The following is a 13,532-nucleotide window of genomic DNA, read 5'->3' as shown; positions in this document are numbered from 1 at the left end:
GTTTCTAGTTGTGTTGTGGCGTAATTGTGTGCAGAAGAAAGGGTATATTTTTTATTTTTATGGTTTTTGTTTCGAATGCGAAAACGTACATTTTTAGTAAATTGTATGTTTCAATATATATCGAGGGCTTGAGTAAATGAGAAACGCTCGTTTTCTAGTTAAAGTGCAAGCAATAAATAAAGTTTGAAATTGTGGTAAGTCAGAAAACAAGGTTTTGCGCACATTGGGTATTTTATAAGCGACTCTATTTGAAGTATTTTTTATTTCTTTATAGATACGTATGTTAACATAGAAAACAAGAAAATGAATTCGCTTGCAACAGCCGCTGTATGCCTGGTGATGAGCGTAACGTTTTCTTTTGCAATTGCACCCAACGCACAGAGGTAGGGCGTCAATCTATATTTAAATGAACTTACTATAAGAGCGTGCTTGAATTATTCAGAGCAACCACGTCTGCATGCATGATCTCCTTGTTGTTGGACAAATCGATATGTCTTATAAATCGAATGGCGCCAAAAACAACACACATTTGCTATAGTTGGGCACAAGCAGTGTGGTTCGGACAACTTTGCACATAACATTACATATTCTATTCATGGATAGGACATCTTGTTTGAATAATTAATTTTCCGAATTGGCTGTAACTAAGAACAGAATATAATAAGTACGGAATAAAACATTTTTGTACACGTTAACAGAAAGTTACAAATAGGGTTTTTTTACTATAAAAACTGCCGGCGTCATGCACTATATGCATGTTTCTTTTGTTTTAAACAATCTGTGCTTGATAAATTGAAACAATACAAATGCAAGTGCTTTTGAAACAAGTTTTGAGGAATGCTTAATGTTCATTGCGCTAAATTTCAATTCCAAGTGTATTATTTCAATAGGTATATCACATAAAAGTAAAAGTTCGTGACCTAGTGAGAAAGCCTCCGATTTTTGCGTTGTTTTGCAATTTCATGACATTTGTGTCAATTATCCTAAATCTTGGTTACGCTCAAATTAAATAAAAAGCGGGAAAACTTTTGGCGGGAAGTCTGATTTCGATTTGAAGTGTTTTGTTGTTTGCAGTGGCGGTGTCAATATTCGCAATCGAGCAAGTCTAAAACGGAGGCAAGGCAACGAAGAAAGAACTTGCACACGCAGGGTTTGTCCGGAGGACATTACTAAAACCTTGGACACATTTTTGCTGGACTATGATAACAGGATACGGCCTGGGTTTAACGGTAAAAACAGCAAAATTGTTTTTAAGTCTGTTTTGGGGTGAATTTTTCGATTATGACAAAAGACGATTTTCAAAATTGATTTAATCAATGGAAACTTGTTTATTTTATTAAAAGATTAGATAGAATATATGTTTGTGCACACACGTCAAGATTTATTTTCATAATAAAACAATGGCTAGTTAAAAAAATCTGCCAAGATCTTTAAACGTATATTGGCGTTTTTATTTAATTAAATAACCAAGTAAATTCAGCAAGTATTCGCCAAAATCGATCAGCCTTGGTGTGACAGTAAGTCAATTGTAAAGATGAATGAAGTAATTTAATGAAATTTCGTGGCCTAAAACTGGGTCTCGCGTCAATAAGGGGCCATGGTTATTTCTTCAGACACCGGTTCTTGCTTTGAAACTCGACAGGTCTCTTCAAACTCGTATAATTTTCTTTCTCCTAGAGGGCCCAACAAAGGTGTACAGCTACTTTTACGTCACCGGTTTTGGCCCAGCGTCGGAGCAAGATATGGAGTACACCATGGACATGTTTTTTCGCCAAAAGTACGCAGGAAGAGTTTAGTATATTTAAGCTTATTTTGGGTGACCGGATAACAACTCAACAATTAAACAATTGGGCTATATTTGCATGGCATAAATGGGCTTGCTTCCATCACATGACGTACAGGGCCAACTTTATAATTCAAACGAATCAAGAATTTTTCTATTGTATTCCAACATAAGTTCTGAATTTTTGCTGCCAGGCATAGTAATTAACAGAAGAGCAATTCCTATCAATAAGTTCTTAAACCTACATTAGATATTAGATCGCTGTGATGGCTAAGTAAGGACATGGGCAGTGGGGAGATCCTGCCTTATCATGCGAATGCATAAAACATTGTTGCGTTGTTAGATAATATTCTACTTTTTGAAAGCCGAACATTGCCACACTTTACCTTATTCGCCCCAGACTTCGAATTTTCACATATCGCTGCACGTTTTACAATGTCGTAATTTGGACTGGTAGGGAAAAGGCGGCGACATCGGCATAACGAAGAAAATGTCTTAATTTTATTTGACGGAAATGAGATATTAGTACTGAAAAGGATGTAATCGATTTATATATTGATTTGACAAAAGACACTGATGTTCTGCACTAATGTCAGTGACATTTTGCTGCTGTCAAGCACATCAACGGAATGGGGTGCGCGCTTCATGTTAGGGTGTAGGCGGACAGGCCGAGTCGTTTATAAGTTACGGTTGTGGGTTTAAAAATGCCAAACCTACGCCATCGCCCATTGTGCATGCAGAGGACAATACGTATGACCTTTTAGTGGGATGGCAAACGAATAAAAAACTCCAAAGGGTTTTAGGGAATTTTCTTGTTGCAGAGGTTATTTTTTATGGACAAATTTGATTGGTGGATAGAAAAAATCCTAAATAAATGGTCGTACCTTTTAAACAACTTTGTAGTTTCCATATGTAGCATAACAAAATCTCTACAAATATTATTTGGTGTCAAACTGTTGTACTTCTTACACAACGTAATTTTAATCCAGGTGGCGAGACGACCGTCTTGCCTTCAAAGACCTCAACAAGAACATCACCGAACTAAAACTGAACAACAAAATGGTGCAGATGTTGTGGACGCCGGACAGTTTCTTCCGCAACGGCAAAAAGTCGATTGCACACAATATCACAGTCCCCAACCGACTTCTACGTATTGATCCTGAAGGAAATATTCTCTACACGATGAGGTTTGTGTAAATTGTCTATATGCGTGGGTATGACTTACTCTCAGAACGAGCTAAATTCATGCGGGTTTGTGATACAGTTGCTATTGTAGCCAGAGCGAAGAAAAGTTTTAAATGAGATTTTTCCCATAGAGATAGTGGTTAGTAGTTCAATACAAAACAAGCGCTTAAAACACGACCGTTACTCTAATTATAAATACGACAACCTCACGTACATTATAGCATGTTTTATTTTACTAATTGCAACCTTAATCAAAGGGCTTGAGGTTTAATACAACTTTTGTTAATGGCAGGCTGACCATCAAAGCGAAATGTCCGATGATATTGATCGATTTTCCAATGGATGTTCACACCTGTCACTTGGTGTACGGCAGCTACGGCTACACAAAAGTTAGTGTCCCTTATCCAAAGCCCTTATCCAAAGTTATGTTACGTCAAAATCAAAGCTATGTTGCGTCATAGAAACAGGGTTAAAGCTATAAAAAAAAATGCCCCGGCAATGCGCACGAAATTCAACGAAAGACTAAATACTGACTTCAAAAATTTTAATTTTAACATTCTTTGTTTCAGGACCAGGTTGAGTTCATTTGGTTCCAGGACAACGATACACAACCTGTGGACGTTCCGCAGTCTTCCTCAAGACTCAATCAGTTCGAACTTATCAACTACACGTGGAAGTCAGACGTTATTTTTACCGTTTCAGGTGGCTGCTTTTTTTTAAGTTGGCTAAATGTGCTAAAACTAATTATATGAGTGATAAACATTTCTTTTAGTCAATCAGAATTGCTCTTCTGGCACTTAGTTTCTAAAGTGTTTATTGGAAACCAACGTTTCGTCTGCCATCCGGCGAGACTTCTTCAGGGTTAAGTCTCGCCGGATGGCAGACGAAACGTTGGTTTCCAATAAACACTTTAGAAACGAAACTAAGTGCCAGAAGAGCAATTCTGATTAATTAGTATGCCTGGCAACAAAAATAGCAGTATATTTCTTTTAGACAATAAATTAGCAGTAGTTTTGTATTGATTCATCTTCATCAGCACTGCAGAACGTTTAATAGTTTGTGTTTTTGCTTTGACCTTTCAATATCTTGCAGGAGAGTATTCTGTTCTGGAAACGAAGTTTCATTTGAAACGACAGATGGGATATTACGTCATTCAAACCTACGTCCCCTGTGTTTTAATCGTCATTTTATCTCAGGTGAAAATTACATACGTCACTAACGACTGATAGGATGGACAAAGTTACCACATAACAATTATGTTTGCAGATTTCATTTTGGATTAACAAGGAGGCTGTTCCTGCCAGAACAGTTTCAGGTCAGATATCTTTAAACCACGTTTTCTATTCACATAGGAAATTGCTATTTACATAATCAGTTGATCAGCACGTAACGTAGCTGCGGAAAAGCAATGCACAGTGGTTGCATTATAGTATTTAACATCAGTGGTTAGGTACATCAAAAAAAAATCGTATTTTAAACCTTTCTTTAAACCAAACGTAGTGACATACACAACGCAAAACCTTTTGCCAGGAACACCAATTTTCGGTAGATACTAACCCTTATATTTTGTGCGATATTTAGGCATTATGACAGTGCTCAATTTGACGACACTGAGCATCAGCACCCGTCAATCACTCCCAAAAGTTGCTTACGCTACAGCTCTGGATTGGTACATGGCCGTTTGTTTCGCGTTCTGCTTTGCTGCACTCATCGAATTTGCCTCGGGTTTGTGTTTAAATTTATTTGTTTTTTATTTGTTTTTAAAATTTTTATGCTATTGGTTCTCGCGTATTTGTGGTAAGTTGTTAATGATTTGCGACTTTACAGTGCACTATTTTCATTCACAAATGGAAAAGACGAGCAGAAAGAGTGGAGGTTCAGAACTGAACATGTTTCATTCGTGTCCTGCATTTCGGAAAAGGTAAGGTCAAGTAAAATTTATACATTCGTTTAAACAAAAGGTGTATATTTGTCTTTGTTGTTTCGTCGAAAGAATGAACAATTTAGTATTTCATGATAATACCGTAAAATAGCAACAACGTAATTCCCAAAATGTTCTTTGGGGCGACTTTTAATACAAAAAATAGGCAATTATAGTTGACAGCTTTTGTGGTTCTACAGATTAGTTGAAATACGACGAGGCGAAGGTTACCTGAAGGTCAACTTACGTGACCTTTTCAAGATGGCGTCGGGGATGCCCATTGATCGCAAACAAGATTTAGAATACTATCTCAGGCGTCTGGCGGGTTTTATACTACCACGTAAATTCTTTAAATTTTGTTCTAAAATTCAATTTTACTATTGCTCTCATTGTGGTATAAGTTATATGTGCAGAGTAGAATTAATGAAAAACGACAATAACGAGTCTTTGGACGTGACGTAACCGAATTGCCTTGTCGTTACAGGCCACTGGCTAAACGAGATGGAAACTAAACAAATAGACGTCAATTTATCTGACATAAAGCTCGCTCAGAAACTATTGGTTGCGGCCGAAGAACAAATCAACGAAGTTACGAAATCCCAGGTATTTGGTCCAGACCTTTTAGCAAAGAATTGTCGCCGTTTGTGTAAAAAGAGACGAAAATCCAGCTCCCCAGAAGTATCTACAAAAATGGTTGTTGTTTTGCAGGGCGGAGTAAACCGAATTGACCGGGTTTCGCGAGTCGCTTTCCCGCTTGCGTTTTTCTTCTTTAACGGCATCTACTGGTTCGTCTACTTATCACATCAAGCCCACGAGGTGGCGCACCGGCTGAACCCGTAAGAAAACCGCGCTGCCAGAAAATTGTGAAAGAAATGCAGAAGAACAAAGCATGAATGGACTTAAGGCAAATTTTAAAGCATGAAATGTTTAACTAACAGGCTCGAGTGTACAAAACGGAGTGTAGGATACAGAAACCTTTCAATGACCACCATCGTATTCGATTCGTTTATCTGGCAGCGCTGCAACACAAAAGTAGGCCATGTGTTCATTGTAGCTTACTGGCGAACTTGTACTTCAAAATAAAAGAACGCTTTTTGTTTGCAAGTAGCACTAACATATCTGAACAGAATACGATTATATGCGCAAAAGAGCCATAATAATCACGGAGAGTCGCAGACAGGGTGTATACACGCACTGTTTCGACCTGTAAGGTCTCATCAGTGCAGCTGTTGAAGTGGCACTGTGCCAGCTGGTAGATCCATAATTACGTGTTGCCTACTTAAGCACCAAATCAACAATCCTGGGCATGACAAAGCAGTTATGAGACAACTAGAAAGGGTTGTAGGGGGAACAATGTAACTATATCAGGACAACGTTTCACAAAATTATTTGTTTTCACTGGTCATGTGAACAACTTACCAATGGATGTCCCTGTATTGTGAAATCGAACTCGAAGCCATATTTCTTCATCATATTTCTTGCGACAAATCGGCCTGGTTTCTTTTGTTAACGCTGGGGCGGCATTTCCGCAAAAAAAGGAATTGTATTTGAGTCCGAACAACACAAGGCCGCCAACAAACAACATTTGCCACAAGCGATGATGAAACTCTGACGCTACCACAATTATCACAAGATTAATGCAAAGATTGCCGCAGATGTCTTGGTACCAGTTGCACAGCAGCGAGCTGTTTGTAAGGTCTTGTGGTGAAGGAACACAACGATCCAATGCCAGTTTCAAACTGATTCAATGCGTTTGTTCGTCGTCGGCATTTTTACCCCTTTTTAAATTTAATCTGTTCATTTTGATTGGGAAACATTCGAATGGAACATTGCTACAATAACGGGCGCATACATAGATTCTTTTCGAAACAACAAACAACTGAGAATGCGAGAAAGCGAAGATTTGGAAATGCCACTGGCTGAGTATGTGATGACCGATGTATCAGTATGACCTCACTGCCGGGGGAACCACCGCACACTCCTTGGCGTCCAGGGTATCGTCGATGACTGGTCGATACTCCAGGTTCACCTAAAAACAAATGGTTTTTTTTTTATGATTTATGATTAAATGATTTTTGGTGTGACAAATCGGTGCAAACTACTCAAGAAAATTGTGTGGAAAACATTAGGGGGGTTGATGGTTAGAGGAAAAATATCGTTTAGGCTATCTCTTTGCAGATCTTGCAGGTTTAGTGACCTCTAAAAGTATTAAAATGCAGTGTTTTTACATTTTTGTATTGCAGGGATCTAACAACTGATATTCAAAGCCAGTGTCCCACATACTTGAAATTTAGCTCATACAGTTGACAAACTCCTTTAGACTGTTATATTAAAAAAGTGCAATTAGATTTACACAAAATTCCGTGCTTGTTGAGAATCCCTAATGACTAGTTGAACTAGAACCCGTTTACTTTCTGGTCAAAATTATACATTTTTATCCCTTATAAGTTTCTGTAAAATTCCTAAAAAAAGGTTTCGTTGTTTAAATGGGGAATATTTGTGGTCGGGTGGGATAGACAAATGGTAATGGAACAATTCAACTATCAGATGAGAAAAAGGGGACTCACACGTCCTGTATTCACATCGAAATCACACATTGTGTGTTTTCTCCAATGTTCATCCATTGATTTTTTGGTTTGTCCTTCCAATGACTTGCTGAAATCATATTCATCGATACGAACCTAAAAAAATTATATGAAAACAGTATGTGAAATGTGATTTCAAGGAGTGATTACCAAGGGCACATGTTTGAGGTAAATAGGTACCTAACAGCAAGGTACATCAGCACCCGTTTTTTCATCAATCATATAATAAATAAAACTACAAAACATATCAGCCAATCGTGTTGATAACCCACCTAAACGCTAACCACCTTTTAAGAACTAAAAAAACAGACCTTAAAATCTTCCCTAGCATGGGCGCCTCTGCTTTCCTCTCGTGCTTCTGCAGCTGTGACAGTTTGAGCAGCGTTGAGAAGAAGGTTTTGCAATTCCAAAGCTTCTACAAGGTCTGTGTTCCAGATCATACCACGATCGAACATCTGTTTTAGTTTGTTAAATTAATACCTAACAAAATATTGAGCTTTACCTTTAGGTCATTTTAAAAACAAAGCTTCACAATTCTAGTCAAATGAAGTGTCTAAATTTAACACTTTAACTGCTGGGTTTGGGTGATTTTAACTTTTCCGCAGGTACACAACATCACCGGTGGAATCTTTTCCACTACAAATATGGCACATAAATATAAAATAAAACATCTACATAAATACAGAAGCACATAATAGCTGTTTTTCTTCGCTGTACTAAGTGAAACTTAAATCCTTACGTACCTTCAAATCAGAAAGCTCCTTGTAGATGTCAGTGATCTTTTCCACTCCTTGTTTTAATACAGGTCCTGTCCTAAACACCGCAGCATTGTTTTGCATGGTTTGTTGCATTTTCAATCGGAGGTCAGCAGTTGAGATCGATCCATCGGAGTGACGCAGCTTGTCAAGATTTGCAACTGATTGTTCTCCAGCATTCTGTTTAGTATTGAAATGTTCAATGTAAGTGGTAAATAGCTAGTTTCGACTTCAAACTGTCGTCATCTTGACCTTATAGAGAATTCACTACCTAGCCCAGGGCTTCCGGAAGTGGAAGTCGCGATCCTGAAGGGGGTCGCACGACAAATTATTTGGGACACAAAGAGTTAATGTCCCACAACGTACAACATTTACTTGTACTATTTCATAAACTGCGCACCCCCACACCCCTCAAAAGTTTTTAGTCATTTGAATACAATTAATTGTCGCAACAAAAGATTTACACAAATATTACTGTCAAAAGGGGTCATGAAAAGTCTGATGTAATGTTCATGGTTTATATATTTAATTATCATGATATAATACTACTGTTGTGAACATATGAAGTTAAATGTTTGAAATATGATACTCATCAAAATGCAAATTATTTACTGGTGTAAATCTTACATAACAAAATGACATTGACAAGTTTCAACAATTAATTCAATTTGGTTACCAAACTCTTGTGGTTTAGTTTGAACTCTCGGAGGGGGGATTTATACATTTTAAGTACTTTCATATTTTAGCTCTAACCAACCTCACTCAGTTCTCCAATATCTTCTCCCGGTTTGTTCTCCTCAGCAATCGTGAGAGCACAGGCCCTTCCAAATACAACAAGATCCAGCAAGGAATTGGCACCCAGTCTGTTGGCACCATGTACACTGGCACAGGCTGCCTCACCACAAGCGTACAACCCTGGAATGACATGATCCTCCTTCTTGGCTGAATCATATGTGATTGCCTGACAAACACATGAATTGACAAAATCTGAAGGTTATAGGTGGAAATATAAGTAGAATTAAAATCCTGCTTCCTGCAATGTTTCAACAAACATGTCACTGTCTGCATTACTATTCAGCTATGAGACAATCCATTTATAGTGTTTCAAGTAAAAATCGACAGTTGCATGGCAAAAATTTTAGGAAGAACACTAAGAATTTAATGGTGTTCAGTATGACACTTTAGTGGCAGTCTAAAAGTTTCTTTAATTTTTCACAATCACACATTAAACTATCGCAGAAATCACAACAGCTTGACCATTACAAACCTACTTTTCAACAAACTGTTTTAAACATATTTGCAACTTACTTCTAATCTAAACATATATACATTAACTTAAAAAACTAAGATCTTACCTGTCCTTTAAAGTTAGTTGGGACACCCCCCATGTTGTAATGAACAGTAGGAAGAACAGGTATTGGTTCTCGAGTCACATCGACACCGGCAAATATCTGAGCAGTTTCAGATATACCAGGAAGGCGGGTGGCAAGTTGGCTGGGTGGAAGATGGTGGAGTTGAAGGTAGACATGGTCCTAAAGAATGCTTTGTGTTTATACTGGTGGTTCTTAACTTGGATCTCACTAAAGTAGGAGTGTTTATTTTTGGGGAGGGGAAATATGGAGGTAAATGCATGTATCACCTTAAAAAAGTTTTAATTGCTTCATTGCATTGCAGTAGGCCTAATGAACAACTCAAAATCACAAAATTAATCAACATCTTTATAGGAACTTATCATAGGAAAGAGGCAATGTTTAAAATAAAGTAATTCAAATTGGGTGATTTGGTAAGAAATGCTAAAAAAGTACTCTGCAAGGAAAACAACCAGCACAACATAAATTTTCACATAAGCAATTAATTAAAACACAACCCACCTTGTTGGGACCGCAACCTCTTCCTTCTCTTATCTCAATTGTCATAGATCTTGAAACAACATCTCGAGATGCCAGATCTTTGGCAGTGGGAGCATATCTCTCCATAAATCTCTCACCCTCAGCATTGATAAGATATCCTCCCTCGCCACGGCAACCTTCAGTGATGAGACAACCTGCTCCGTAGATGCCAGTAGGATGAAACTGCACAAATTCCATGTCCTGGTTTGGCAAGCCAGCTCGGCTAACCATGGCAGTGCCATCTCCAGTGCACGTGTGGGCGGATGTGCAGCTGAAATATGCACGGCCGTATCCCCTGAAAAAAATGTCACATTAGTGCCTATTTTACCAAAACTATTATTTACATGCAACACAATTTAATAAAAGCAATTCTAGATGCCTTAGAGCACATGCATGAAAACAAATGCTCAATTTAAGTATTTTTTTGGATTTTCCACAGATCTGCAATAAAGGGTTTGCTCAGGCAGACATAGCTTTTTTTATGTCATAGTAACCAACCCGGTAGCGAGCACTGTGTTTTTGGCTCTGATTCTGTGCAGGGTTCCATCTTCCAAACTAAGTGCTAACACACCTCTGCATTCACCATCCTCCATTAACAGATCCATTGCAAAGTACTCAATAAAATAATCTGTGTTGAATGCCAATGACTGCAAAAAAAAACAACACACACCAAATTATTTCACAGTAACAATAAATTATATTTTAACATGAAAATAATCCTGCTTAAAAAAACACAACAGAACCAAAAAGGTATATATCTGGATTTCGGTAAAAAAAAAATTAATTTAATATTACCCTTCCATAGAGTGTGTGCAACAGTGAGTGGCCAGTTCGATCTGCAACGCAACAACATCGGTGAGCTTGTCCGCCCTTTCCATATTGCAAGCTTTGTCCGCCAAATGCACGCTGGTATATTTTCCCTTCAGTTGTGCGACTAAATGGCATCCCATAATTTTCCAGCTGTAACACAGTATCATCAAATAACACCCTTTTCAGAATAAAAATCTTGACTTAAGCCTAAATACAGACCTCAATGACTGCTGCAGGGGCTTCCCTTGTCATGTAATGGATTGCATCTTGGTCACCAAGCCAGTCAGACCCCTTAACTGTGTCATACCTGGTAAACATTGGATATAAACAACATTTGTTAGGCATCTAAAAGGAGTTGCACAGTAAAATACACACATGTGCCATCTCCATTCATCTTCTTCCATGTTGCCAAGAGCAGCATTAATTCCTCCCTAAAATAAAGAAATTATGATCATTAATTTTTAAACCGGCAAGCAATGAACAGTAATATTTTAAATACCTGTGCTGCCACTGTGTGTGATCTAGTTGGAAACAGTTTAGTGACACAAGCAGTTTTGAAACCAGCTTCTGAGAGCCCAAATGCAGCTCTGAGTCCAGCCCCTCCAGCACCAACCACCACTGCATCATAAGTGTGATCCACTACTGGATAGTCTGCTGATACGTAAGATTTCTTCACAGGTTGCTTTGCATCTGTGTTGGTGTTTGAAATGTGGAGTTTTCGGTTGCTTTGATGATGTGCGCCAGCAAGGACTGCGGTGGAGTTCTGTAATTTTTTGCAACATCATCGATCTATTATATTTATATTAATTTTACAGGGTACATCTCACTTATCATGCAAGAACAATTTAACTATATACTGTGGCTTATTTTACTTGCTACTTTAGATTTGATTAATACTGAATTTGTTGCACTTACCAGTGTTCTTTGCACACAGGAGTTTTGTGGAAATGCAAACTTAAACAACCTTGCAGCCATTTCGCCCACAATTTAGGTCAACAAACTTAAACTAAATATATGATCGTCTGAATAAAATTAAAACATTGCAAGTTCCAGCACACTTTTTGCACCAAACAAATCTTAGTGTTTAGAAATCACAAAAAGCGTGGTGTTTTGAGACTGAAACGGAGTAAACTGGATATTGGAAAATCGAATTCGACAAAATTCAAGTGCAGAGCTTTTATTGATAAGTTTTGGACTCGGACTCTAGTTATTACTGATATATTGCAACGATATGATATTGCACGTTAAATATCGAAAATGCTTGCTGTTTGATAGTAACTAAGCGGTCACGTAGCTGTAGTTAACACATGTCGATGTCCTGACCTTACCTGTATTTTGAAGGAATGCACTGATCTGTGACGAAAAACGTTTTTATTTTTTAATTTCATTACCTTGAGTTGCAAAGGTGAACAACCTTGCTTACTGGTTTGTGTGTTCGACATGATCATATATTTACTTTTTTTTACAAAGACGTGTATAAAAATAAATAATCAACAAAGTCGTTGGTTTTCAAAACGTCAACGCATACATTTTGTGTTTCACGTTCAACTCGGAAATTTCCTTGAAGATCAAACAAGTATGATCTCACAATAGGTTAAAACAACAACTCTATTCTGTCACAGTGCGTAGAAAGAAATGTCTGATTTGCTGATTTGCAACAAGTTTACACAAAGTTAGTTATAGTTAGGGCTCTGCACCCAGCCAAAAGTCGAAGTTAGGGCTTTAGGGATATCTTCTGTTCTGTTGTGGATTATGTAGAAAACATGGCAAAGGTTAAGTTTGTAAAAAGTAATCAAGAACGTGAAGGTAATTTCCTATATTTACGTATAGTTTTATTTTTTGTCACACATTAACTCATTTTAAAATGCTTTCAGAACTCTTGCTGACACTGATGATGCGGCTTGTGGCGCGGCGGTGTCCAGAGGATGAAGTTTCTCGTCTAGCAACTAAGTTAAAAACTCCTTTGACACAGGCCAAAGAATTTTTTACCGACCAAGCTGTCACACAATACCGACTGATGATGAAATTGTTTCGGTTATGGCGAGAACAGTTGAGTTTTTGCTGGCAAAGCAGTGGTTCCCAACTATTATGTTTTGGCTCGCGGCCCATTTAAAATATTTATTTTTGTGCAGAGCAGGAAACTCAAATTGTTCACTAATATATAAAGCTTATACACATAGAAAAAAGTGAATGTAGTATTGGTGCTTTTGGACAATAAATATCTGTTTTGTTTTACAGAAATAGCACCATGACTCCTGAGGACGCACAGATCAAGTTTATGCACGCCATTGATTTGGTGGACTTGCCGAGAATACTTTCCAAACTAAAAGCTTTAAGAATCTATGCCAAAGCACCGAGACTTTAAAGTTTTTTCGACAGGATCGATACAAAATTAACAAAAAAAGAGAAAACAAACCAAATTTGGTGCTTATTTCTTGGAATTTTTAGCAGGAATTGAGGTGTTAAATGTAAGTCGATGAACATCAGAGTGGCTCCATAGTCTTTGTAAGTCCAAAGTTAGCTCAAAAGTTTACGTCATTATTGTGATGTATGCTGTCTATAACCCTAACCCACTGGTCAAGAAATTGTATCAGCATAAAAAAG

The 13,532-nt window shown here is 37.8% G+C and overlaps 3 protein-coding genes across 3 annotated transcripts; 2 read left to right on the top strand and 1 right to left on the bottom strand.

The window, feature by feature from the left end:
• The first annotated feature begins 303 nt into the window (after positions 1–303).
• Positions 304–5,729, top strand: LOC145914577 (gamma-aminobutyric acid receptor subunit alpha-6-like). Its single transcript, XM_083002400.1, has 13 exons — positions 304–383; positions 1,075–1,229; positions 1,678–1,777; positions 2,773–2,970; positions 3,261–3,357; positions 3,538–3,670; positions 4,061–4,164; positions 4,235–4,283; positions 4,550–4,693; positions 4,796–4,889; positions 5,090–5,229; positions 5,374–5,492; positions 5,598–5,729. The coding sequence occupies exons 1-13, from the start codon at positions 304–306 to the stop codon at positions 5,727–5,729; spliced, it is 1,545 nt and encodes a 514-aa protein (XP_082858526.1).
• A 689-nt stretch (positions 5,730–6,418) lies between these two features.
• LOC145913331 (succinate dehydrogenase [ubiquinone] flavoprotein subunit, mitochondrial-like) lies at positions 6,419–11,952 on the bottom strand. The gene is made up of 13 exons (XM_083000949.1): positions 11,844–11,952; positions 11,428–11,691; positions 11,304–11,359; positions 11,148–11,235; positions 10,914–11,078; positions 10,617–10,765; positions 10,101–10,413; positions 9,585–9,761; positions 8,987–9,190; positions 8,218–8,409; positions 7,786–7,929; positions 7,457–7,570; positions 6,419–6,918 (listed from the first exon to the last, which is right to left on the bottom strand). The coding sequence occupies exons 1-13, from the start codon at positions 11,901–11,903 to the stop codon at positions 6,832–6,834; spliced, it is 2,013 nt and encodes a 670-aa protein (XP_082857075.1). The 5' UTR covers positions 11,904–11,952; the 3' UTR covers positions 6,419–6,831.
• Positions 11,953–12,596: 644 nt separating this feature from the next.
• LOC145914373 (uncharacterized) lies at positions 12,597–13,311 on the top strand. The gene is made up of 3 exons (XM_083002198.1): positions 12,597–12,734; positions 12,803–12,977; positions 13,167–13,311. Exons 1-3 carry the CDS (start codon positions 12,692–12,694, stop codon positions 13,291–13,293), a joined length of 345 nt encoding a protein of 114 aa, XP_082858324.1. The 5' UTR covers positions 12,597–12,691; the 3' UTR covers positions 13,294–13,311.
• Positions 13,312–13,532: the final 221 nt, after the last annotated feature.

This window comes from Ascidia mentula, chromosome 9 (assembly GCF_947561715.1).
Source record: "Ascidia mentula chromosome 9, kaAscMent1.1, whole genome shotgun sequence".
In the NCBI taxonomy this organism is placed as follows: Eukaryota; Metazoa; Chordata; class Ascidiacea; order Phlebobranchia; family Ascidiidae; genus Ascidia; species Ascidia mentula.
Note: the sequence above shows the minus strand (reverse complement) of the source record. Positions and strands in the feature narration are given on the sequence as shown.